A 27091-nucleotide genomic window follows, 5' to 3' on the forward strand; every position below is an offset into this window, starting at 1 on the left:
GGAGAAACCCAACCCGGTGCCTCTCGCTGGGGGAGAGCTGCCCGCCTTGCTGCGTGCTCTTTGATTTCAACGTGGCTGAGAGAAACGATGCCTTTCCCTGCCTCCGCCCCCCTCATTCCCCACCCTCCTCCAAAACCCAGGCACACACACCACCACCACCACCCCCAACCCCTCTTACAGCTCCGATGCGAAATTAACTATAGATGGTGAAATATTCTGAAAAACAGTAGTAGGAGAACCTGACGTTGTATTGAAAGGACCAATGAGGAATAAGAAGAGATTGGGAATGTCACAAAGCGTTTTATAGCTTCCAAGGTAAAACCGTTTTGGAGACAGGTATTTGCACATTTTGAGATGCTCTTGGCTATAGACGAAGAACGTAGGAAGAGTGGGTAGGATACCTTGAGCCAAATGAGAGTAATCTTAAGATTACACAAAGATTTTTGGTAACTGAGTCACACTGCATGTAAAATTAGGGCTGGTCTGAAGTTCTTCTATTATTTTAACTAAAAATGTTGGAGAAATTTTAGCTGCAATATCTTAATCATCAATTGCGGATCTATATAGCTCTGATGAAAAGCTATATATATATATATATGAAATAGGTTTTGTTTTGGGTTGGGTTTGTTGGGTTATTTTTTTCAGTAAATGTGATCTGTAGCCACCAATCTAATTAAATCAGTACAAAATCTATTTCGATTAGCCCTTTTTTACTTCAAAAACCAACCCCAATACACACATCCTTGCCACTGTTGTGCTGTTTTGTCTTAATATTTGTTGAGATTTGGTGAAGCATGTTGGATTGCAGCTTGCACAAGTTGATCTCCTAATTATTCCGTCTTTCCCTATTTGAAATGCTTTCGAAGAACATAACTGGGATGCTGTCCGTTCCGACAGCAACTGCTAAACAAACATGTGAATCGCTTACCACGTTACTACATCAAATTGCCATGTGTCAGGGAGTAACACCTTCTTGCAGTAGCTTTATGTAACAGGTAAACAGCTCTTACCATTGGTTGTCTCAAAACTGAATTCGAATTCCCTTGACCCAGCCTCCTCGCCCTAAGGTTTTTCACTAACTGAACGTTTCACCGCGTCGGGTCTCGTTACGGTAATGGGTTCTCTGTAACGGGTCAACAATGACACACAATCTTCTGCTCCTGTCTGTACTATGAAGCAATACAATTGTTACCTTCAAAGACCATCAAACTGTAAACGAATCGTTTTGTCTCAAGTTTACATAAAGCTACAGAGATGGTAAATCTTTCCTAACATTTCTTTATTCCACTGTCTTGTGTTTTCATGTTGAAAATACTTCTGCTTTTTCCTCTTGAGTGCCAACTTCTTACTAGAATGACTTCTTAATGTAATATGTTTACCTGGAATGTATTTTAACTATTTTTGTATAGTGTAAACGGAAACATGCACATTTTGTACATTGTGCTTTATTTGATGTGGAACATATGCAGTGTGATCCAGTTTTTCCATCATTTGGTTGCGTGACCTAGGAACGTTGGTCATACCAGACATTAAGTTAAAAAAAAAACAAAGCAAAAAAAGACAAAAAAAAAAAGACCACTGTTTGTTTTAAAATTTTTAATGTTTTTAGGAGTATGTGCTGTGAGGTGATCTGGAATTTGTCATTTTTTTGTCAAGCTGTACTGCTCCTATTTATTGTAATGTAATAAAAAAAATAGTTATTGTGAGTTTCTCTCCCAGTTCCCTTTTTCCCCTCCAAGACTTTCAGCGCCTCAGCTCTGTATCAGACCATCCCACGAATCGCGCGTCTCGGGCAGCTGTTCCCATTTTCGCTCCTGTACTTCTCATGGCTGGTCACAGAGCTGTTGGCTTTGCCCACTGGTGTTCCCCTTCCGATGAGAGGGGGGGCTGCCACGCTTTGACAACATGCTGTATCCTACTGACCCATCACCACCTCTGGCTCGTTCCGTGCTCTGCCATGAGCAGAGCCTCGCCCAGGGTGACGCTGCGCTTCTCGTTTGGCTGGGGCGGGCTGCTTGGCCTGCACCTTGTCCAGTGCAAGGGCCCCCAGCCCTTGCTTCCCTCAGCGGAACAGCAGGCTTGGTGTGAAGATTAGCCTATGAGTTCAAAGTACTCTGCGCTCCACGTGCATGTCTCTCTCTTCCATCAAATGCCTGCCATGAACTTAGAGAGAACACAAAAGACTTTGTATGGAACAGCAAAACTGCTGCTGTTCTACAGCTCACGCTTTGTTACAGCGTCTGGATAATCTTCTGTCAGTTATGGGCTGGCCAAGTTTTGTATAGATGTTCTTTGTTGGGAATAGGCTTAACTGCAACATGTTGTAGAAGAGTTGAGTTGATGTGGTAGGGCTGGGTTTTTTTCACACACACTTCATCACAAACTAGTGTACAGTCTAACTTGCCTTCCTTTTTATTTACACATGTAAAGACTGTTGCTATTCCCACCAGTTCTCCTGCAGCGATGTCTTACCTGTATGCCAGAGATTGTTTCTGTCCCATCTCCAGTATCATTTACTTCCCTGGAGGAAAAAAATTACACCCCACAACGTAGTATATGTGGAGTATCAGTTCCGGCACAAGTTCATCTCTTCTCCAGCCAATCCAAGGTCTGCAGCGTTAGCCATGGAGCAAACGCCCACAGTGGGGCTTGTCTTCTGGGGGAGAGACTGAGCTGCACAGTCCTGCTGCATTAGTTACACAACATCATAAACCAGCAGCAGCAGGAGTTGTCATTAGGGTTTCAGTGCTCAGTTGCTCAAATTCACCCCTCTCCTGACCCCTCAAGTCCTCTGGCACAGGAAGACGGCGCTGCCCACCAACCTACCGAGAGGATGCCGAGCACGTTACTGCAGGTGTAACTGAAAGCTTTTAAGCAATTACTCTTTACTTTGGAGAAGGTGTTTGTTTAAGGTGGAAACAAATCTTTAAATGTGCAAGACTTTCCAAAGCAGATTACTCTTGTGAAAGAAGTGCAGCTCCTTGAGTCAGCGTTCAGTCGCACGGCCATCAGGTGGTAACAAGCGGCACAGCGATACCCCTGCTCCGCATCTCTCAACATGAACCACAACAGACTCACACTACCACTGCTCCCTGCAAAACTGTTCTGGTACATGAGGATTTAGTTCAAGGGGGTCAAAAGTAGCTGAGAAAAACCTGTTTCCCAGAGAAGACAAACACCACATCCTTCAAGCAACTACTTAAGGGGGGGAAGCAAAGTCCCAGTTTGTACTTTGGATGGGTCAGAAGGATTTACATTTCATTTCTTCTGAGGTTGCAGCTCTTTTATTGTTTATTTTTACCGATTTGTAGTGTTACAGGCATGGTCATTAACACCAGCTACTGATTGTCATCGCTGTAGTACCGCTGCTTCATAGCTCTGTATTTCCTGAGAAAGTACAAAGCCTCCAACTCTTTTATAACAAACTCTCCTCGTGCAATCAGCTGCTTGATTTTTTCTGGATCTTTCACATCCTTATTTTTTAGAAAGGCTGCTTTCAAACGGCTTCTAAAGTAGTCTGCTCCTTGGGGATACTCCCTTCCGAGGAACAGCAGCTTGAAGGTGGGGGGAGGGAGAAAAAAGTAGTTTTTAATAGATGGAGCACACAGCGAAGGGGTTTTGTCTGGTTAAGGACAGCGCATTTGACACTTACATTTTTGTACAGATTCAACACTTCACCTCTTAAAGATTTGGCCATTCTCACATTTCGGTGAACTCTTTTTTTTTTTTTTCCTTGTCTGATTTTTTATTTTTTTAACCTGAAGAATAACGTTTGGCGTTAGCCTTCCGCGGGAGCCAGCAAGTCCCAGCCTCATCCTCCACAGGAGCTACGTGGCTCCTCACCAGACTTTATCCCGCCGCAGCCTCCCCCCCCCCCCCCCTCCCAATTCACTACAACTTGGTTATTTCCTGGGTTCTACCCCGCCTCTTCTTTTAATTTTTGTCTTTCCCTACTTTCTCCCTCTCGCCTCCCCTTCTGCCCGCCCCGGCCCCAAGCGCGGAACGAGCGGCCTCCCAGCCCTTTCGCTCCGCTCTCCCTGCGCTCGCCCCCGGGGGCTGGCGGTCCCTGCCCGGCTGCCTCCCCCTCCGAGGCCTGTCACAGACAAGGGAGGCAGCAACACACACAAACGCTGCGCTCACTATGCGTGTAAAAACGAACCCGCAGGAATCGCGGCTCTTTATGCTCAGAGGCCAGCGAGCGCGAACCGGAGCTTCGTTCTGCAAACAAAGCGCCCGGGGCTCGCCCGCCCCGTCCCCGGCCGGCACCAGCCGGGACCCAGCTGCCCTCCTGAGGCGCGACGGGGCCATGGCCCGTCCCTGCGGGCTGCCGCCTCCCCCTGCCTCGCCTGCGGGGCCGCTGCCCGCCTCCCTGCCCTGCCCTTGTCCCTGCGGCAGTCGGTGGCCCCCAGCCCGGCTGCCCCCAGGCCCAAACCCCAAACCCCTGGTACAAGGGGGGGAAGAAAAGGTCAGCAACACCTTACCGACCCCAAGCCGTAATCCTCGCCAGCGCCGCTTTACGACACAGTCATAACACCAGCCACCGCCCTTCGGCCTGCCGGCCGGCGGCAACGCGCCTGCGCCTGAGGGCGGGGCGGGGCGCTGGAGGGGTGAAGACACGATTGGCGGCGGCCAGCGCGCGGGAGGAGGGGCTGGTCGCCTAGGCAACGTGGTGGCGGCAGCGGCAGCATGGTGAGAGCGGGCCGGGGGGCGGCCCGGGGTCCGCTTACGTAGGCGGGTTGTTGCCGCCGGCGCCTGGCCTGGGCGTCCGAGCTGCCCGTGCCGGCCGCGGAGCCGCACCCGCGGGTGGCAGCGGGCTGGGCCCGGGCCGTTTGCCGGTGCGGCCGCGGGGCCTCTCGGGCTCCTGCGGGTAGAGGGGCGAGGCGGGGGCGGGCGGCGTGAGGCGCTGGTTGCGCGGGGGAGAGCCCGAGGCTTGGGCTGAGGCGTTCCGCGCGGCCTGCCGGCGGCGGGTGGCGGAGGCGAGATTTAAGGGCTTGAGAAATCAGTCCCCTGATCTGGTGCTGCACAGTCATGGGCCGGGTCGGGTTCGAAGGGGCCTCAGAGCCCACCCAGTTCCAACCCCCTGCCATGGGCAGGGACACCCTCCCCTAGCCCAGGCTGCCCAAAGCCCCATCCAGCCCGGCCTTGAGCACTGCCAGGGAGGGGGCAGCCACAGCTTCTTGGGCAGCCTGTGCCAGGTCCTCACCACCTGCACAGGGATGGATTTCCTCCTAATGACTAATCTGAACCCACCTAATTCCTCATGCTGTGGTTTGTTACTATGGCTGCCAGCTCAGAACAACTCTCCTGGGCTCCTGTCTCCCCCTTTCCCCAAAGTTAGAGAAACCCACCTGGCAATATTTAGACATGGCACAGAAAAGGTAACTGTTTGGTTAAACAAATAGGGGATTTGCTGTTGGATCTTTGGCTTCCTAGGATCTGTTTGCAATCCCCCAGTCAGTCAGAGAAGTTTCCTCTCGCTTTTTTCCTCCCCCATTTCGTGTGTGGTTTCCCCATGACTAAAAAGACCCGTGGTGTTTCTCTGCTCTTCGAGGTCATTAATTTCATGTTATCAGGAGTAGCACACCGTGTCAGCTGAAAAGTTCATCTTTTTTTGAAGTAAATTTTATCTGGAACTAAATTTGTTGTACATTAATATTCTCTAATTACACCTGAGTCCTCAGTACCTTGTTCTCTGATGTTCACTTTCCCTTTTTTTGTTTGTTTGTTTTGTTGGTTTTTGTTTGTTTTGTTGGTTTTTGTTTGTTTTGTTGGTTTTTGTTTGTTTTGTTGGTTTGTTTGGTTGTTGGTTTTTGTTTTGTTTTGTTTTTGGCTCCTCCTGATTTTCTAGGGTCCAAAAAAGAAAAAAAAGGTAGGTAGGCAGAAATACACTCTAGTTCACAGGCAGTGTTTGGTGCCTCATGGTGCTCACTGAGCCAGCGTGCCAGCACAGCTCTGGTACTCTGGAAGTTAAAGGAGTAAAATTACAAAGTGCTTCATACTGAAATGAAAAGAAACATCAGTTACTTCTGGGCCTAAAGTCTACAAAATGTTATTTTTAAGAGATTCTTTCCTAATAAAGGTTCTGTGACACAGTAACTGTATGCACATGTGCTTTTTAAAAAGAAAACACACCTTTTTTTTAAAATCTTCATTTCTTCTGAGCCACTTGGTCAGGCTTGGTCGAATTTGAGAGAGGACCAGGTGTCTCCAGGAGACTCCTCCTGGAGTCATGTTCCTGCAGATCTGCTAGGGAGCAGGCAGCAGGCGCAGCGGCTGTGTGTTATACTTGGCAGCGGATGTCCAGGGCAGAGGACCAGCGTCCTGGCTCTGAGCCACAGGGTGGATGCAGAACATGATGGGCAGTGGGGACAACAGGTAGAAGACCACAGGAATCTGGGTTGCATAAATTCATGTCGTGGATTATTCTTAATTCAGTGATAAGTATGTATTCCTCCTCCGAAAGAGGACACATTCAAGTGTATTCCTTAGGGAACTCTGCATCTCAGTTCGGTCAGCATTATGGTAAGTCATGAGTGTGTGAAAAGAGGTTGACTAAAAAGTGATTATTAGTAATTCAAACAAGCAGATTTTCCATTTTCTCTGGAAGAAAAGCAGTAAAAAGATTATTTTACTTTTTTTTTTTTTAAACTGGAGGGAATTGATTCTTCCCTGAAGTCTTAATGGGTGGAATTGTGATTTTTCTGACTCTATTCTGAAAGTTTTGCAAATAAATGCTTTGGTAGCAAATGTGACTGCATTCTTGTTAACTCTGCTGGATGTACATTTCTTGTTGGCCCTAAATTCTCACCATTGTTTTTCTGAAAGCTCGGTGATAACCTTTGTATTCAAAAATACATTTATGTATATAATCATTGCCTTGCAAAGTAGTTTAAAGTGAGTGGCTTTCCAAGTTTGATTAGTCACTCCAAGACACTGTCAATTCCACAAATAAACAAACACAAAACCCAGAATTAATTATAATAGAAAAATAAAACCTCATCCAGGAATCTTCTTGTTTGCTGGTGAGGAAAAAAAGCAAGAGGCTAAATCTAAGTCTTCAAATCCAAAGAGATTTTTGCTTTCCACATTGTAGATGTTTGAGTCACTTGAAGGCAACATGGCCTCATGTGCACAGATCCAATTATCAAAGTTTTATGTGTTTTATCAGTGAGGAACCTATGAATGCTATGAATTACAGGGCAAAAATGAATGTTCTATTTTGGTTTATCTGTTCCATGTCAGTAGATTTTTGCATGTTACTTACCTTGGCTTTTACATTTTTAAAATGTGTGCCCAAGCTGAGGATAATTTATAGAGGAAGATAATCTTTGAGAAGCCCCAGTTTAAAACAGTTATTCTAGGCTTAACCTGGAAGTTGAACAATTAACTGTCTTGAGTTATGGAAGGATTTTCTGACAGTAGAGGACTCTGCTGTTTTGTCTTGTGAATTAGACTTCTAAGTGCCAGGCTTACCTATATCCCAACATACATTTCCAAATATGTCCCAAAATGTTTGATATTCACTTCATTAGTAGATCTGCCTGATGTTCAGTTTCCACATTAAAACAAGATATTTTAATATTCCCCTGGTGTGGCCATGTTCAGGAGTGTCTAGCACAGACTAGTATATTAATTGTAAGAGCATATATTGCATCATGAAAACGAGGGAAAATTGAATCCAGGCTTTGGGCTGCCATCCTGGAGGCTTCACTGACTGTGTAGGGAGTCTAAAATCTTAATTCAGGGATCCAGTTAGAAGGGCAAATGTCTCCCAAAATGTATTAAACCAATGTTGACCTGTGTTCTCTTTTATTATTGCAAACATTAAGTCAGGAGGCAAAAAGAAAGTTAGCAACGCTGAACAACTGAGATTACAGAAGGAAGAAGAAGAAAGGAGGCTCAAAGAGGAAGGTACTGTGCTCTTAACTGATGGGGAATGTGATAGCACAAATCATGTATTTTATTTAAAAGGACAGAAAGTAATCCCCCAAACTATGTATGCACCAGTATCTGTGGCTGTTTCATCCCTGTTTTCTTGTGTGGGCCAAATTCTGTGTTACTGGTTGCCTACCACCTCCCACATCTCCCTTCCCTATTAGGGCCCTACCCTTTTCCCTGGTTATTGCTGCTGCGATTAGGAACTTGGGAAGGAGAACGGCTGGAAGAATTGGATTTTATTTACTGACTTATTTACCTTTTGAAATATTCTTATCAAGTTAGACCACCACAAAATGTTGGGTTTTTTTCCTCCATCTCCTCTCAAGTTGCCAGTAGTCAAGAGAAATTCTCTGAGAAGTACTTTTTCCAGAGAAGGCCAACAGAACGGCTGGTGTTCTCAAGGGGTGAGCAGTTAAGGTGACTGTCAACTAGGATAGATTGAGGTGTAGCTTGCTTGGGCTTCTGCAGCCTCTGAGTGAGTGATTCTCCACCCACTTCTTCAAGATTCTTCCGTATCCCTTCAGATGAAATCCCTGTTGCTTGTCGTACCTGTCCTCACCACCTGAATGTGTCTGCTTTTGCAGTGTAGGCACCCCCTTGCCCCTCTCCTAACGTCAGATCCATCTCTTCTACTTCCATTTCTGCTCTTAATCCAACCTGGTGTGGGCCTGGGCATGCTGTGACTGCTAGTAAGGGACTACTAATCACTGGTAACCTTTGCAGGTGGTTTCTCAGGGGAAGGCAGAGGGCTTGCTGATCCTTGTCTCCACTTATCACAGGCTGAGAGGGGTAGTGCCACCAATAGTGTGTTTTAGGACTATGATTTGAATTAATTTGGCTCATTTGGAAGATTCCCCCACAATGTAAAATACACATTTGTGTTGCTCATTATTATGGTTGTTTTCACATTACAGCTAATAACAAAATAATTTGTCTGGGTTTATTAAGCAAAATGTACTTATGCACTTGATGTATTTCCCAATCTTCAGAGGAAGCCCGGCTTCAAGCTCAACAAGAAGCAGCAAGACTTGAAAAGGAGAGAATTGAACAGGAGCAGATGGAAAAGCTTGAGGCAAAAGTTAGTTTGTACTCACTGAAAAAAATCTAATCCTGTTTCTAAACTTGAGACGAGGTCTGTAAAACATTAGTAATTGAGTGTGAGAATGGAAATTAATTTCCTTATGTCCTTAGGTTAGGAACAATATAAGGGGAAATTTCTAGCATCACTAGATTAAAATTAATAATGAAAAATCTGGCCAAGGTACTTTTATATAAGTTGAGAAGGTGGTGAGCTGGGTTAGTAGTAGAACATAATGCATGTAAAGCCAAGGGAAAAGGTGCTGATTTTGATTATTTTTATTTCCTATAGTGTTCTTTCACTGAGCAAAATATTTGGCTTGGTGTTGCTTGGATTCAGAAAAATTCCCTGAGTAGACGTAGTCTTACCTGGTTTTGATCCATAAAGATGCTGTGGTTAATTAAATGCATTAACTTTTGTGATATGTGATACTTCAGTTTGAATAAATCCCTCTTCTGTGTTTTTTCCATTTCCACTCTCCTTTCAACTGAATGTATTTTTTGTGTGCAGCTGTGGCAAGAAAATAAATTCTGTAAGTGATTACATGCTAGGGCAGATACATTGAGTTGTGTGTCTGCATGTATATGTGTGTGTGTGTTAGAATACATATCTATTTTTTCTGAGAAGATTGGAATTCATAACAAAAAGTGATTGTTAATATCTAAACATTTTTCTGGAACTTTTAAAAATAAGGAGATTTACTACAGTTTCCCCCCACCCAAAAAAAAAATCACTCTTGCCTGTGCCTTTTGTCCTTCACAGCACATTTGTTTTACCCTGGGGAGGAGAGGAATTTAAAATAAGAGAAATTATAAGGAAAAACATCACAGCATTGTGAGCATTATTCCAACATGTGCTTACACTTTTTTAGCAGCTCTCTTTAGAGCTAGCTCCAGGGTGATGCTGTAGAAACTGTTCAAGTGAGAGGTTAACAATCATATGACACTTTATCATATGGATAAGCAACTAATGTGATGGCAATAACATATTGCTTACTGCTGTGATCTTCTTAATTGTTTCATAAAACCCCCCCAAATTATCAGTGATTGTTTTTTATAACTCATTCAAATATCCTATTTTTTTTAATTGATATAAAGTAATTATAAGGACTAAATCAAATATTTTAACTCCTGATTGATATATGTGTTTTAACAGTATCAAGAACAAAGGGAGTCTGAACTAGCAGAACTTCGCTCCCTGGAACAGAAATTTTTGTCTGCACAGCAGTGGAAAACGGATTATAGAGCCTATGCAAAGGTAAGCTTGCTTTCCAAAATCTGCCCACTATTGTCAGGGTTCAACAATGAAGGGCTTTTTAGCTGTCTCTCCATTACAGGATCCAGGAGTTTCCATTTCTTGAGTGCTATGACAACATTTCAAGTTCCATCTCAAGGTAGTAACTGTCCATCCTCACTGTCAATTAACTTTTAAACATCTACAAAAAAGGTCTGCTGGGAGTTAAAAGTGTTTTTGTAGAACTTGAGATTCTGAGATTCCTGGATATCATAGGTCATCATTCAAAGAGTGGTTGGCCAGAATGTTGAAGGACATGGCACAGGTGTGGGTTGGATATCAGGGCTGGAAATACGGGAAAGTGCAGCTTAGAGTTAGTGTCTGCAGTTTAGGGTGACACACGTGGTGGTTGAATCATCACCCTCAGTACTATGTTCCTGTAAAATTAAATAGCAAGGTATGGGAATACCCTAGTAGAACCTTTCACTCGTGTGACTCCTTCATGCAGAAACATCATTCAGGAAGAGTCTGACAGGAGGTTTGCTCAGTTTGGTTCCAGGTGAGGCTGAACAGACTCCTGGGCACAAGGATTTTCTCCTTGCCTTGAGTGTCGCTTAGTCCTCTGTGGAACATGTTTAGGGTCATGGGATAAATCACGTTAGAAGGGATTCCTAACATTCATGTAGTTCAACCCCCTGCACAAAGCAGGGCAAGCTCTGAAGCTAGAACAAGGTGCTCAGTTGTGTTTTGGACATTTCTAAGGATACCACAGTATCTCTGGGCAACCTATTTGACTCTTTGTAAAGATTTTTCTGTAAATCCAATTGGCATTTCCCCTGTTACAGCTCGTGATTGTTGCCAGATTGTCATGACACATCATCCCTCTGCAACTCTGCCTCTAGCTTCCCTATAAACCTTCTCTAGGTACTAGCAGATTGCAATTAGTACCTCCCTTGGCTTTGTTAGTCCTCCCCAGACTAACAAAGCTCTGTCTTTCCTCACATGTGGTTTTCCCGAGTACCCAAAGCACCTTAATGTCCCTCCTCTAGACTCTCCATGGTCCTGCTCTTTCTCTTGTCCCATGGGACTCTGAACTGGATACAGCGTTCCAGATGTGGCCTCATCTGGAGCCCAGCAGAAAGAACTGGCAGGTCTGGGCACGCCGGTTAGGCTCTTCCAGCGTGCCCATTGCATTTGTTGCCACAAGGGTGCAGTGTGGGCACTTCACAGTTAGGTCTTGACATCTTTGGATGATTTTTATTAGTTTTTTCAATTGATGACAAGCTCTGACTTTATCATCCTTGTGAACAAGCAAATCAGTCTGTCATTTGGTAAGGCAGCAGTTGTTATTTATGGACGGCTTATGAAGAGGAGTCTCAGAAGGAGAAGCATAAGAATTTTTTTGTGTTTCGAAAAGGAATGGCAAAATAGAACTATTATTTTTAAAATAAATCTTTACATAAAATGCTGGCAGATTATGGGAAATACCAGAGCTTTTACTGGTCTGTTGTTATAAATATTTAGGGCAAAAGAAATATATAATACCAAATGCTGAGTTTCTACATCCATTTCCAGCAAATTTCCATGTGGAGTAACAGATACCCTGGCAAATTTTCATCAAACCTATCCTTTTTTTTTCAAAAAACATGTGCTGTTACTCTTAAGGACGTGCTTTCCTGAAACTGAAGCTTGCTTTCAAGTGCAAATGCACACAAAAGAAGAAAATGGATGTTTTAATTACTGAAGACTGATCAATCTGTTACACAAGAGCTTCCAGAACCCTCATGTATTATTGTTTGTTTTTTTTTTTTAAGTCAGCGTAAATGGTTTTGGAAGTGGTCGGGAATGAAATTACATGAGCACTTTGGCTTTAAAAGATCCATTTTGTGCTGTAATGCAATCTTCAGTTACATTATATCATTAATCCTCACAGCATGCAGAGGCAGGATTTCTTTAGTTTACTACATGAATAAAAAATTGCATTAGAGCTGTAACATTGATCCCATGAGACAATGTTAGACTTGCGTGCAGAGTTGGGTGGGTTTGGCCTGTGACTGTTGATTATTTCCCCTCCCCCTGCCAAGAGTGACCAGCAATTGATCTGAAAATAAAATTATTAAAAATAAAAATAAGTCTTTCAATCCTGTTCACATTCCCAGCAGAGAGTTCTGTAACAGCCAAACTGGTGCTGGTAAGGAGGAGGACATCTCCTTCAGAGGCAGTGAAAGGAGGAATAAACTTGCTGAAGTAGAAGTCACTTAAGCAGCTTTACTGCCAGCGTGGGAGTTTTCAGTTTCCTTGGCAGTGTTGGGTCTGAGAAACACGTCCTTCTTCCACCTGTGCTGGTTCCTTGCTGGTGTTCTCAACCATTTATCCTTTCAGTGCCACGTTTGCATCAGGTACTGAATTCATTCCTCTTTCTAGACACACAAGCTGCACCCAGCAGAGCAGAGACCACCGATAAAGGAGCAGCTGTGAGCAGCAAATGTTGGGTGGGCAGGGGTACTGATATTAACGTAAACCCCTTTTTTTTCTGGCATAATGATAAGCCAGATGCTGTTGCAATCCTGTTTAGCTGCAGGTGTGAATGCGTCACTATCACATATTCGTCCTTCGGAATCCTTCTTTATCCCTTAATAATGGTTGTCTCTTGCACCACATGCCTGTATCTCCTTTTCCTTGGTTTTTTTCCTGTAGTGGGAGCATTACCTCAATTGTGACGGAAGTCCTGACCCAACTGTACTGCAGGAAATAAATACTTTCATGAGCTTATGGCTTGAAGATCAAAATGAGGACATTCAGCTTGTGATGGAGAAGGGAGAACAGGTGCTAAATGTAAGTGTGAAAATGGTATTTTCCAATTTAAGCTTACCAGAACCTATCTGAACAGTCCCTTTCCCCCTCCTTTTAGGGTGGGGTTTTTTATGTGACCAAATGGCTGAAATTGGCTGTAGCCTCCAAAACCCAGGAGTTTTTCTTCAGTTTTTATAATTATTATTTTTTTTTTTTTATACTGATCTGTTGGTAACTCTGAAGGAGAAGACTATTACCTTTAAATATGCACTGCATTTAAGAGATTGACATATAATGGAGCTGTAGCATCCCAACATCCATCTTCCACTTCAAGCAGCCATGACCCACAACATAAAAGCTCATCCCATATACAGATGCTTCAGTGGACAGCAGCCTTATCATGGAACACAGCCAGCAAAGTGTCCTGTAAGAGCAGGGTTTCCCAAAATGCAGGTCACCAACCGTTGGTGTTTTTATGAGGCAGTGGCAAGCAATTTGTGGCTGCTCTGTCAATGCAGGATTTAATTGTAGTTTATGCTAACTTCATAGTGGGTTTTTTTCAGGAAGTTAAATGGGGTCTTCCAGAAATGGGGGCTGAAAGGCACATGCGTAATGCGACTTTCCTTGGGCTGGTTTGGTTCTGAGTGTTAAGAGTTCCCACCTTGCAATGCTGGCTTGGTGCTGCAATTGTTACCTTCTGCGTGCTGCCTTTTCCTGAGCTGCAGGGGAACGTGACAGTCCTTTCCAAGCCTGTCAGCAGGTGGCTCCTCCCTTTCTCTTCTGCGCTGCCGCCCAAGCAGAAAGCCTGAGATTTGCCTGCTTCTGGTCCTTCTTGCCTCTCTTCCTCCTGCTGTGTCATCTGTCCCATTTCCACACTTCCTTCCCTGCTGTGTGTTTCCCATCTGACACCAAAGCAGGCACAGCTGCTTTGGGCCTTGTACTTGCGTACGAGCTTGCGCCGTACTCTCAGCCGCGTGTTACGTGGTACTGGAAGAGAGGCGTTTGCCTCTGGCCCCTACTGGAAACGCAAGGTGATGTCAGAAACATTGTCTGTCTTCGCTTGGTGTAAAACACCCGAGCATTTCTTTCCTGTTCTCTGTGCTTTTAGAGGAAACTGTTAAACACTCTGAACTGTGAGGTCACGGAGGTCGGCAGTTCGGAGTGGACAGGGACCACCTCACTGTGGCGGTAGATCGTGTTGAAGGTACAATAAGACTGTAGCGGTTACGATCCTGCTGCTGCTTCGCCACACCTTTAATGAGCAGCAGTCTGCAACTCCACAGGCTAAGAGGAAGAAGAGTTTGGCAAGCCTGGAAGGGAGGCATGAAATATAATCTGATCCTGCCTTCCTCCCAGTGCCACAGGTCCCTTTAGCCAGCTAGGGATGTTTTTAGTTCTGTACAAGCATTTAGATGTGAAGGTATTAGTGTGTAGTGGAAGACAAAAACATTATGACAGCGTTACTCCAAACTTCACACTAAGTTCTGAGAATTAAAATGTAATTGCTGTATGCCTTCCTTTTTTAAAAAATATTTTTAAGATTACATAAATTGAGATTACAGCTTTATTTTGGTACCATACTTACTACAGTAATTAACTTCTCATTAAAACTAGTTTTTGACCAAAAGGCTTCTTTGTATGGCCCATCTGGTTCAGTAAATGATCTGTTTCATGAACTTAAGATTCCACAGCCCCCAGTTTAATGAATGAAGGAAGTGGACTAGAGGAATGAGGAAAGGCAGACTTGGGCCTGGAATATCCAGCACTTTGCATGGCTGACTGTCTATCCAACAGTGCTGTCAGCACAGTATCTAGAACTGTCATAGAAAAATATTGTTTCTGTGGCTAAGACGTGTTTAGGTACAAAAGCAGCGTGTTGGCCTCACTTTTTATTGCAGAACACACGGTGCATCAAGGGTGGTGTCAAAGCAGAAATTCTTTTCCCGCATATGTTGTCTTCCAGTTAATGGAGAAGTTGCAGTTTCTTCTACTGGACACGCCACCGAGTGAGATAACAGAAAAAGAGACAGTCCAGTACCAGGAATCTATTCTGGATTTGCAGAATCTGCTTCATCAGAAATACAATGGAGCTACACAGCACCTACTTAAAGTGAGATTTACTACTAACGAAGCTGTAATATGCACAGTGCACCCAAGTGTCTTCCTGTGATGGTGGTTTGTGTTTGTTTGTGAATTGTCACAGAGATTAGTAGTTAGATTCCCAAGTCATGTGTGTAGCAGGTACCAAACTTGTAATTCCTCAAAACACCTGAAATCTAAGCTTTGAAGTGGAAATTCCCACAGACTCACAGAGTGGTCTGGGTTGGAAGGGACCTCAAAGCCCACACAGTTCCAACCCCCTGCCATGGGCAGGGACACCCTTCACTAGCCCAGGCTGCCCAAAGCCCCATCCAGCCTGGGACCATGTCATTAAGACATTTAAGTTTAAATTATTGTGAAATTTTGTGAGATTTGGAGATGTTGAAAGCAAGGGGCGCAGCCTGAAATTTGTTTCCTGTTTTGCGTCAGTAATTTACTTCAGAGCTAGCTGACTGTACACAAAATTGCAGATGTGAAAGGCAGGACATCATAAGGTTAGCTTGTAAGTGTTTTGTTTAAAATAGGATCTTGGGAAGAGTAAGGAGTATTTAGAACATGAAAATGTAGTTCAGAGTCTGTTTTCTGGGGTGCATGTATGGGTAGGGATCTCGCTTGCTATTTTAAGGGTATTAATCCTGTATGTAAGTGAAAGACTATTGCTAGAGGAAACAGAAAAAGGAAAAGGAGTAAAGGGAATAGTGAACCAAGTTGTATTTTCACGATCAAGCCCCTCTGCAAATTAAGAGATGTTAAATTCTTGGTTGTCTTGACTGAGTTTTGGATTAAACTCCCACCATAGTTATAATTTGACAAGGTTTACTTGGATGAAAATGTAAAATAACCTGTGCAGTGATGGTGGGATAGGAGTGTGTTAGTGCTCAGTAAGTTGGGTTTTTTGATTTAACCTGTCCTGAGAAATGTATCTGAGGGTAAATGATAACAGGAGATTAGGCAGTACCGTAGAAGGGGATAATATAAGGTCCCATACAAAGAGATCTGAGTTTATAATTGCCATATAGTGCATAAACGCAACATACCTGAGCTTGTATTTTTATTTCTGTCTGTCTTTTTTTTACTTATTCAAGTGGAAATGTAAGTAAAGAGAAGTGGTAAAGAGGAAAACATGATTTAATTGGCTTTTTGCTTTGTAGACAGCTAATATGTCTGAAGATTCTGAAACTGGAAATATGCAGGCAGTCATAAAGGATAAAAATGTCACCTTCTGTATTTGGGCCAATCTGAAGAAGAAAGCAAGGTACAGCGTACTGCAGTCCTTAATTTGCAATGAGGCCTGGCCTTGTCTCCCCAGGTTGAGTAAACACCAAGAACCCATTTCTCATAATCTTTTTCATGTTAAATAGCATTCATTCTGCAGACTCCCAGTTGATGGATTTCATACCACCCTGTTGCTAAGGAAGGTACTGGTTACATCTGAGTTTTATCTAAGAAGCAGAGGTTTTTTTTAATATATGTATTAACATAGAAATATCTATATATATTTGTTTTGCAGAATGCTAGAGTAGGACCCTGTTGCTGCCAGAACAATGTTTAATGGCAAACAATAAAACTCATACAGAGAGTTTTTTTCCTGTATTTTCCTCTGGAAATATAATGTGTCTTGCTGATGCATTTAATAGTTTCTAAACTGTTACAGATGCTTAGGAAGTGGTGAATGATGCTCAGTTCTCAGTGAGATAAAAGAGCCTAGAGCCTGGGATACAGATATCCTCCATAGTGTGTTCTGAATCAAAGGTTGTTTCTTTTTATTAGATTACTGTTTAACTGATACATTTTTCAAAACTATATATATATTAAACAATATATATATATTTTTTGAGTGTAATTCCTACCCCCATCTGCAAATATGAGGACTAAATTGGTTAAAGGACTTTGTCTTGACTAAGGACCCCTTACTTAGCTTTTGGCTAAGGCAACTCAAAGGTTGGGCGCTGAGCAATGATGTCAGACTGACCTGCAGGAAGAGCCCGTTTGGGTTAAAGTCTTCTGGTCAGCAAGAGCTGCACTTGAAGTTTTCAGCCAAATATTAAAGAAGAGGTCAATGCTGCTTTACTAGAAGAATTTTAGAACTTGGGACAAGCTGATCTTACATGAAAACAAGTATTATTTGAGTTGTTCTGGGTTTGGTTGGGCAGGAATTGCAGTGAGCGAGAAACTTCTGCATCTGATGAAAGAATCCAAGTTCATAAGTTCGTTCCTTGGTCCTGATGCAAATTGGCCTCCTGTCCCTGCTCTCAGCCTGTTTCCTACACTGTCACAAGGATTGGTGGATTATCAAAATTACCTCTACGGTGGATTATCAAAATTACCTCTACCTCTGTGTCTCTCTTTAGGTTTTGTGTGGAAGATGCTGAGACTGATGTGTCAGAGTCAGTTGGTGACCTCACCTACATAGGATTTGCCCATAAATTAGTCACTACAGGAATGTAGTGTGTAGAAGACCTGCCATCTAATTCTGACTCATGGTCATCTTAAGAGGACTGACCATTATTTTTGCAGCTCCTGATCCCCTTAATGCAGTTACAGCTTTTCTGGAGGGGCTTATAGGCAGCTGTCTGTGCAAGACAGGAAGCATATCCTGACACTCCACTCAATTTCTTAGATTGTGCCATGCAACAATAAACAATATAGGTGACTTTTGGTGTAGAATGTAAATTTAAATAGGAAGACATATAAAAGTGTGTGCTGCCAATCTTACTAGGGAATGTTATTTTTTTAACTGTTTCTACAGGTTCAGAAATCACGTGTTTTGTGATGCACAGCATGGATTTCAGCTCCCAAAGGCCCTGGCTGTGACCAGCATTGCAGTTCGCATATTGCACACTCGCTACGATCACGTATCGCCCCTTTGGCTGCAGTGTCAGGGCGTGCCAAAATTAGAAGTCTCAGATAGTGAGGAGTTAACCCAGCCTTCCCAAGGCAACATAGAAGAACCAAAAGAAGAAGAAAAGCAAGCTAGAGAAGAGCCCAGTGTGCCCACTGAAGAAGTGTGTTCTGATGGGAGTAAGGTAGGCAAAAAATCTCTCACCAAGGATAACCTACGTCTCTATTACTGCTCAAAGCCCAGGCACGGTGTAACAACTTCTTAATGTGTCCAGAGAGCCAGGTTCTTAAATGGTTTCCAGAAAAAGGCAGCTGGGCAGCTTGTATTAATACAGTGCCAAAGAGCTGCTCAAGAGAGTGGAAAGATGAATGACCAAGGATAGTTTTACAGAAGGTAAGAAGGGATGTTTGGGCAGGGTGCAGTAGTTGCGGTGTCATTGGCAGATGTGGGTTGACATTTGGTTGGCAGTTTAAGAGTAGGATCCAGCGTCAGGAACCATTGTGAGATATGTCACAGCTCTGTGGAGATATGTTCTGCTTCTGGGAGACCAGCAGCACCGTAACATTGCTGCAGGAATCCAATATTAGACAAGTTTGCAGGGTGCAAAGCAGGATTCAGTTCAGTGGGGCTCGGTTGTACGGTTACGTAGCGTCCTGGTGTCTGTGGTGAAGCAGTGCCAGGAGAAGGCTTTCCCAGCACTGGTGCTGTTTGCTGGACTCCCTCATTGGCACTCCGCAATGGGGCATGTTGGGTTTGGGCATTGTGGGGGTTGCATGGGTTGATTCTTGATACTGGGTTTGGGTATTTCACTTTGGGTATCATCTGCAGCTACGGATAAATGGCTCGGGTTTCCACCCCAATACCTGTAAACCATCCTGCCTTATTTCTTGTTAATAAGCTTGGAGCAGCAAGCTTTGCCTTTTTGCTTTTCAGCCCCTGACACCTCACGGTAAATCAGTGCCTGAAATCCCATATTTCTTGGTTCCTTTCTTCTTTACTTACGTGACAAATCTTGTCTTTTGGCACTTTTCACAAACTTTTTCATTACTGTCTTCAAGCTCCTTGTTTCAGTCCTTCTCTTTTTCTTTTCTAGGTCTTACTCTTTCCATCCAGTTGTGAATTTTTTCTGTTCCCTCTGAAGAACTGCACTTCTCTCAGCGCCCGCCATGTCTCCTCCTGTCTGGCTCAGCCTTGAGTTTCCCCTCATTTTTGTGCGTAAACACTTCTTTCCCCTCACCTTCTGTCCTCTTTCAGGCTGAAGACTGCAAGCAAGGGTTCTGGCAGGGTTTCAGTACAGCTTTGGATTCGACATCAGCTTAAGTTTTCTTTGTGTCACCCTTCTAGCTGTAAAGTCAGTGTAAACATAACTTTGGAGTGCACACAGGCAAAGTGCTTGTATGGTACTTGGGGAGCTCGAGGTGGAATTCACTGTGGAAATGAAGTAATTATGTTATCTCTACTTATCTATCTGGTTACAAAGTTTGAGAGTACCTTTAACCAAAGCTAGTTTTGCTGGCTAGGCAGAAATGATTTCTCCTAAAACCTTGATCCTGGAGCAAAACCGACGCGAGTGTTGCTGGAGGAGTGGGGCTCCTCGAAGGAGGGTGTGCTCTCTTTTGTATCACATCTAACTAACTAATGATAAAATGTCTTCTGCTTTTTATGTAGACTGCTGTCCCATCCAAAGGAAAGAGCAACGGCATAACTGATGGAAACAAGACTGCAGCGGAGGAAACCAAGAAGTCAGAAACCTTGGACATACCACCAGAAGGTATGTTGTTAGTTTTTAATGCACAGTGTTGGAAAAATACTTTTTATAAGTATTTTATTTAATACATGGAAACATTGTAACACAGATCTCTGTGTGAATGGAACAAAGTTTACAAAGATATCGATGTTTTGATAACACTTGAGTTTTGTTGACACATCTATTAATGATTGTTAAATGCAGGGAGAAAATAGGACAGATAGATAGGAAAATGCATTTTGTCCCCATGCTTATTTTATGTTCCTATACGTATTGATTATGTTTGTGACGTTTGTGTATTATTATGCACACGTTTATGTGTGTTTATGGGTGAGAGGGGCAATCTGTGTGAATCTGCCAGGCTGAGACTGGCTTCCTCAGACAAAATGGTTCCAATGGATATGACAACAGGCACTCAGGCAGTGTAGGTGTTGCTGTTACTTAAACATGTGCTTACAGCAAGGTATTTGTGATGCACCCTGCTTAAAAGAGGGCCTGAACCTAGGAACTGTAAACTGGTTCTTTCCCAGATCAGTTAAGTTATGAATTTCTTCAGTGTTATGGTTCAGTCACTGAGTGCTGTCTTAAATAAAATGACCAGAAACTGTTCAGCACAGTTTAGCTGAAGTGTACAGACTTTTCTTTGTTTAAAAAAAAAACAACCCAAAACTTTCTGCTGAGCATAGTCCAAGCACCAGTTGTCAGATTAGACCCTAAAGACCATCCGAGCAAGATGGTTTTCAAGGGAACTTGGGCTTCTTTTGGAGGAATCTGCTATCTTCTTTCTGTAAGGCTTTGCAAATCCCTTTGCAAATCCATGAGGTAACATGTATATGGGCAGCAATGTAGTAATTATACCCGAATGCCCACAAGTTTGTTTATCTGCTTTAATAAGGAGACAAAAACTCCGCTTTTGCTGACTCCCTAAGGATTTGCAAATCCATCCAAGAACCCTTTCTTGAGTAGAGTTTGAAAGAGCACTCAGTTACTGCAAATCCAGTGAAAGCAGACAGACAGGTAGAAGAGAGGAAAGCCAGGGAGGCAGCGACAGGGAGAACAGCGAGAGCGACAGCTGGTTTAGTCTTCTCTGGATTTAACTTCCTTGTACTGGCGTTAGGAAGTAAATTTTGTTTGAGAGGAGGAATGGTTTCATTTAGAAAACTCATATGTAGTTTTCTATTATTATTTTTAAAAGCAAGTTAAGGCACAAACCACCACTGTGGCCGGGAGTAAAGCGGTTCTTAGCTTCCTCTGAGGTGTTTGCTTGGAATGATTGTAAAAGGACATGATATTATTGGGTGTGAATGCAGTAGAATAAAAGCTTTGAATAGTGCAACTACATCTGACAGCAGGATAAAATCAGTACCACTTTCAAGTGGTTTTTAAAAAGCTTGAAGTCAGATTATAGGGATATTTGCCATTTTGTAAGATTATCTTGCTCTCTGAAAGCATATTTTTGTAACACAGTAGCTATTTTTACATTACTGAACACTGTTTCTTGATCCCTGAAACTTACTTCCACCAGTGCAATGCTTTGTGAAATTTATTTTTTAAACACTAAAATACTTCTAGGCATTGTTGTCCATAGCATTTATGCCTTTGGTTAAATTAATATATATATAATGCATACACAATTATGCATGGAAAAAATATGACTTACTTACCTTTATCTGAAATTTTTGTTTCATGTGTTTAAAAATCCCTCTTGCACTTCATAAATATAATTTGCATTTCACTTTCAGGATGTGACCTGCAATTGCCTTGTATCTTTTCATTTGCTGCATTTCTTTTCTCACTAATACAATCTCAGCCAACTACTGCATTGCATACTTCCAACTTTCTTCTGCCCTTGATGGCGTGACTCAGCAGCAAAACCTTATTCCTATGGCAAGCATTTTGACTTGACTACAACGTTAGAGCAGAGCGAAATCTGTTAACAAGCTCAGTGCCACAGCAAGCAGTGCCTTTCCTTGTCTGGCTGTCCGTCTTTTCCCCACATTGCGATGACTTGTTGGAAGGTTTGGGAAACACCAGTAGATGGTGCTGAAATGCCGCAGAGTGGGAACTACCTCAAGCACGTGGCCCTTTCCTGCAGAGGGGAAAACCGTAGAGGTGGGGGGAGTTCGGCGCCTGGACGCGGTGCTTAAACCAGCTCACACGGTTTGTTTCCCAGTTCAGGATCCGCAGCTGCGGGAGCTGACGAATGAAGAAGAGGAGGTGATAACCGATGAAGGCGTCGCCGATTTGCAGCGGTTTGTGCCGGTGGGCGGTGTGTACCACATCGACGCGCTGCAGCTCCCGCCTCAGGTCAGGCAAGCCAAGGACTGGAGCATGGTGGAGGTAGGTGAGAAAAGAGGTTACTCCCCGTGCAACCCCCGTCCCTGCCACCCTTGAAGTGCTGGTCCTGAGGCGTGTCACCACCCTGCACGTGCCGTTACACAGCCACGTGAGCAGCAAGCTGAAGGGGCTGAGTTTTCTATTAATTTTTGACTTGCACTTGGCCAACGGTTGGGGCAGCTGTGGGGACCAGCTCAGCCTGCACACGGGGAGAGGCGGGTGCTCAGCCAGCACTCATGGGCTAACTGAGAGCTGTGTGTTGGAAAAATGCCCCTGGCCAAAGGAAAAGCAAGGAGAGAAGCTCTTTGTTTTTCACACGTGAAAGATGAAACCAATTTACTGCTAATTCAGTGCCAGGCTCTGCAGGATACTCAAGGACTGTAGTCCATGTGTTCTGGTTTTCCCACTCATGGAGCACTAACCTCCATCACAGTGGACTTCCATTGCAAACTGAGACAGCAGGACTGTGGGCAGAGCCAGAGCCATGGGATCCCCATCCCAGCTGAGCACACTGACCTCTGTCATTCCCTTTGATGCTGTGTGGGTGTCCTGGTTTTGGTCAGGATAGAGTTAATTTCATTTGTAGCAGCGGCTAGAATGCTGTGTTTGAGAGTAAAATGGGAGTAGTGCTGATAACACCCTGGTGTTTCTAGTTGCTGTCAGACAGTCAAGGACTTTCTCAGCTCTTCATGAGAAAGGAGGGGCGAAGCCAGGACAGGTGGCCCAACTGGCCAAAGAGAGTATTCCACGCCAGTTACGTCCTGCCCAGGATATCGGGGGTTGACGGGAGGAAGGCCTGGGGCGGCGCCGGGACGCGCGGTTCTTGGGGGACAGTCGGGTTCTGGGACGGCTCTGGGTGGCACAGCCTGAGTTGTGTGGTTTGGTGAGAAACTGCATTGTGTATCAACAGCTTCATATATTTTGCTTTGAAGTCCTGTTAGTATTGTTACATTGTATCTTTCTGTTATCGTAGTAAACTATCCTTATCCCAACCCACGGGCCTCTTAATTTCTTGATTTTGGGGTTATTTGCCCCTTTCTCTTCCTTTTCCCTTCCCTTACTTCTCACCCCCCCTCCCCTTTCCTTTAACCTGCTCTTTTCCTTAAAGGAGCAGGCAGCTGCGTGGATCTTGGCCCTCAGCCGGGTGAAACCACGACAGTGGGCGAAGTGGAATGATACCTGCTTTTGCCTCTCAGGTGCTCTTGGGGTGGTTCTTCAGGGTTTTTGGCACTGCCCTAAAGCTGCCTGCTGCAGCACATGAAGGGTTCAGAGGCCCAGTGGTGGTCACCCCTCTACTGTCTTCAGCTTTGCCGGTGGAAAGGTGCATTGTTCACCAACTGTTAATGCAGATACATTTTAAATGGGGTGTCAGGAAACTCCATAGGTCAGCAAGTGGACAGGGGAAAATAAATATTCATCAGCTACCAGTTTTTAATCAAAATGTTATCTGTCCTTTTCCCATCTTGGCAAAGTTACTCAATGGTGGACTGGAGGTGTACCCATATCCCCCAGAAGAGGCTGAAGATACCACACAGCCACCAATACGAATAACCCTCAGGCATCCTGACTACGTGATATATTTTGAGAATCCGGTGGTAGCTCGGTGGGATCCCTCAGGTACAAACTTAGGACATGAATTTATTTTAAATCTGAATGATGGAATTTATCCCTGACTTTGGGTATGTTCAGAATACAACTGTAAAGCTAAGAGCCAATTCAGAGCTCAGAAATAATTTGGCGATTTCAATGTTAAATGATTTTGGGTTGGGTTTGGGTTTTTTGTTGCTCAATTATTTTCTTTTATCCTATCCAATAATGGACTGGTTGTTGAGGCTTTTTTTCTGTAGCTTTTTCAGATGAATGGGAAAAACCACACACCATTTAATGGACAGTAATACAATTAAATACCACAAGTCAAACTTTGCTGGGGTGAAGCTATGTGAAGTTCACTTTGAGCCAAATCAGCTCCTGACTGCATGTATTAATATTAAGTTAAAATATGAAAAGTAAATGTTAAAATGTGTGATAGTTCAGTTAATGAAGAAATACAACATACCTCTGACTTGACTTTACATTCATGAGAGCAGAACCTATTAAAACAATTTCATGTCTGAAATTAGTCTTGAAAATGAGCTTGTGGACTGTGATATAGCAAGTAAGACGTGACAGTTATGGCAGCATTTGTATTTCTTTTGCTACTGAGGAGCTTTCCTGTCAAAATCAGCCCTACCTTTTACTTAAAGGTAATTAACATGAAGAGAGTTTTGGCCCTAAATTACTTCTCTTTATTTTGTGCCTAATATTTTGTCTTAGCTGAACATTATTTAACCCAGGATTCTTCCCCAGCACATACCATGGGGAGAAGCTTTACACATAAGCCTTTGTACTTTTGCATCCCTTTTTAAAGGCCAACGGTGGAGAACTGATGGCATCAGCAACGTGACGTATGACACGCAGGAGAAGAGTGTCACCTTTGAGATGGCTGCCTTTTACACAGTAGCCCTTCTCCAGAATGCTCACCTGAACCTGCCCTATCAGGCATGGGAATTGCAGCCTACTGGTACAGATGAAGCACTGCTTGTAGTTACTACAGTCTTTGCAACAATTCAAATACAAATTAAGGTACTGTAAATATATTTAAACCAAATATTTACAGGTTTTTTTTAAGAATTAGTGCAATGTCCTTTATTAAGAACTTGGGAAGGTTCAAGAAGAGCAATTAGAATCTTGTTTTCCCCTCGTTGAAAATGAGGCAGCATCTCTCCTTTTCCATGCATTGTAAGGAAAAGAACCAGTGAGTTAAATTTCAGCATCTGTATGGATGTTCTGCAACGCTCCAGCGAGTGCTCTGGTATTGATACCACTTTGCTGAATTCAAGATTGTACTTTGGAGGAGAGAGAAACAAACAAGCAGTTAAAGCAGCCTCCTACTACTGCTACTTGTTCCTTCTGAATGTTTGTGTTACCCATGCTTATCCCTGAGCTCATGGCTGTATGACTCAGTGCAGCAGCAGACATGATTTTAAGAGACTGCATGTGAGCATAAGCACAGGCCAGGAGACCAGTATCATTTCTGACATCCTACAGCAAAGCAGCTTTCTTCAAGAACTGGGACTGAAAGTTTACAACACTGAGGAGCAGATAACCCAAAATAGCAAACATAGTACTGCTGGTTGATGCCTAAAGCAGAAACTAGCTTGCATGACCAGTAATGCGTTGTGTTTTTAACTGGTTTGTACAACAGGGCAACCAGTGCATGTTGTCTTCAGTAGTGATGGAAGAGAAGGATGTGCTTTCCCATCTCTCAGGAAAATGGACAAATCCTGTTAACCTAAGAGTACTGTTGAGAAATGCTGGGGTGAATATTTTCCCAGGAGAGCATTCCCACAAGTATGTCTCTGTGACCAAGAAGGTGAGTGTAAGAGTAGAGGGGGTTCCTGTTGGGTTTTTCACTTAGGTAACACTGTCTTGTATGAAGTTCTGCTGTGCAGGATCAGGGGGCAAGTGCAGAGGTGTTGGGGCAGCTTAGCCCATGGACTGTAATTAAAGCAAGCTCTTTCTGACAAACAGAAAATATATGTATGTATGATTCAGTCTAATTCCCTAACTTGTACTTTGGCATTACAGGCTGCCCTAGCAGAAGTTAGGGCCTATCAACAGATGGCACTAATGGCATCTGCTTTTGCTTTCTCCTGGAGCAAGTGGAATGAAGAAGCAGGGCAAGAACAAGTAGTGTTCAAGGTTTGTGCATTTAAAGTAGACTTCTAGAGAAAACCAGCACAAGGACAATTTACTTCTGCATGATACACTTACCTCAGTGTCTTTAAGCTCTGTATACACTTTCAGTGCAGCAGTTTAAAGATTTAGGCTTGACTGAGAGTTTGGTAAAGCTTCAGAGCCTGTTTCTTCAGTGCATCACAGCTCCCACAGTCGCAAGATCTGTAACAAAGACATTTGCTACAGAAATGTGTGTTCTGGTAATAGGCTAGAAATGGGTAACTGACATGTCAGACATGGAGGCTTTAGCCAAGGCTGGGATGACACAGCTGGATGATGATTTTCATGAAGTATCCTGCTGCAGAGATCCTGTGAATAGCAAGCTGAGCTGCAAGTTCTTTAAATAATATCTGGGTATTTCTCCTTGTCCATCTGGAATTTCCTTGTTCCCTGCTGTAAAAGGGGAGTATTGATGCCTTTCCATCTGTGAACTAAACCAAGGTTGGTTAAAACTTGTCCCAGACAGACAGAAAAATATTCCCCAGTTGTGGCTGAAGATACATAACATATCAACATACCATACTGTAAGTCTTGAGCAGCTCTCCCCCTCTCTCAAGTTAAATGCATGTGGTGATAGGATAAGTAATACTTAATCCCAGGAGCAAGAACTAAAACAAACAATGCCTGTTGCACCTTGCTTACTCAAGGAGTCAGGAGCAGCAAGGAAACTTGAGGGGCCAAACCTTGCAATTTACAGAGGCAAAACAGAGGGAAGGATGGTGGTGGTACACCACCTGGTGCACAGACAGGCTGCTTGGCAGAGCACACTAATATTGTTTCAGGATTTCAAAGCACTCCATTACACTCCTGAATATACCAGAATTTAGAATTTCATACTAGGAGGAGTAAGTTCATTGGTGTCCTGGGCTGACGGGACTCTTATTTCCCTGTGACAGGTAAGTGAGCATCTTGAAGCAGATTCTGACAAAGACTGGTCTCTGTACATGTTTAATGGCCAGAAAGCACAAAAACTCAAGATCACTGAAACCAGTGAAGCTTTTTCAGAAGAGCTAGAAGAAGATTCTGAATTTCACTCCACACTCTACCATATGCTTAAAGACTCTGCCAGCAAAGAAGCAATCAGTAAAGTGGAAACAGCTAGCTTCCTGTTTATTGATGTTGTGTATCAGCTCCTCCTTGCCACAAGAGTTTTAACATACTCATAAATACTGCATGCTTTCCTTCAAAACTTTATTATCAAAAGCTTTCAATAAAGTTACATTTCAAGTCTTGAATCCTTTTCTAT

At 43.5% G+C, this 27091-nt stretch overlaps 2 protein-coding genes across 3 annotated transcripts; one reads left to right on the forward strand and one right to left on the reverse strand.

The window, feature by feature from the left end:
- Nucleotides 1–1581: 1581 nt before the first annotated feature.
- ETFRF1 (electron transfer flavoprotein regulatory factor 1) lies at nt 1582–4576 on the reverse strand. 2 transcript variants are annotated; one of them, XM_084270512.1, is made up of 3 exons: nt 4486–4576; nt 3653–3758; nt 1582–3554 (listed from the first exon to the last, which is right to left on the reverse strand). In XM_084270512.1, the coding sequence occupies exons 2-3, from the start codon at nt 3695–3697 to the stop codon at nt 3339–3341; spliced, it is 261 nt and encodes an 86-aa protein (XP_084126638.1). In that variant the 5' UTR covers nt 3698–3758; nt 4486–4576; the 3' UTR covers nt 1582–3338. The 2 variants fall into 2 exon arrangements, with proteins under 2 accessions (XP_084126638.1, XP_084126637.1); XM_084270511.1 differs by having other exon boundaries at nt 4482–4575.
- A 452-nt stretch (nt 4577–5028) lies between these two features.
- Nucleotides 5029–27045, forward strand: DNAI7 (dynein axonemal intermediate chain 7; the record flags this gene model as incomplete). Its single annotated transcript, XM_084268987.1, has 17 exons — nt 5029–5037; nt 5849–5869; nt 7830–7911; nt 8887–9016; nt 9527–9548; nt 10172–10273; nt 12947–13084; nt 15006–15152; nt 16294–16397; nt 17892–18168; nt 19653–19755; nt 21905–22071; nt 23541–23685; nt 24476–24690; nt 25313–25480; nt 25696–25809; nt 26742–27045. 17 exons carry the CDS (start codon nt 5029–5031, stop codon nt 27009–27011), a joined length of 2214 nt encoding a protein of 737 aa, XP_084125113.1. The 3' UTR covers nt 27012–27045.
- Nucleotides 27046–27091: the final 46 nt, after the last annotated feature.

The sequence above is a fragment of the Gallinula chloropus genome (assembly GCF_964237585.1).
Source record: "Gallinula chloropus genome assembly, chromosome: 1".
Classification (NCBI taxonomy): Eukaryota; Metazoa; Chordata; class Aves; order Gruiformes; family Rallidae; genus Gallinula; species Gallinula chloropus.

Bases quoted from the DNA above. Each gene is read 5' to 3' on its own strand.
- ETFRF1 (XM_084270512.1), bottom strand. From the start codon at position 3,697: ATGGCCAAATCTTTAAGAGGTGAAGTGTTGAATCTGTACAAAAAT. The intron at 3,555-3,652 runs GTAAGTGTCAAA...CCCACCTTCAAG, and splicing joins TGTTGAATCTGTACAAAAAT to CTGCTGTTCCTCGGAAGGGA.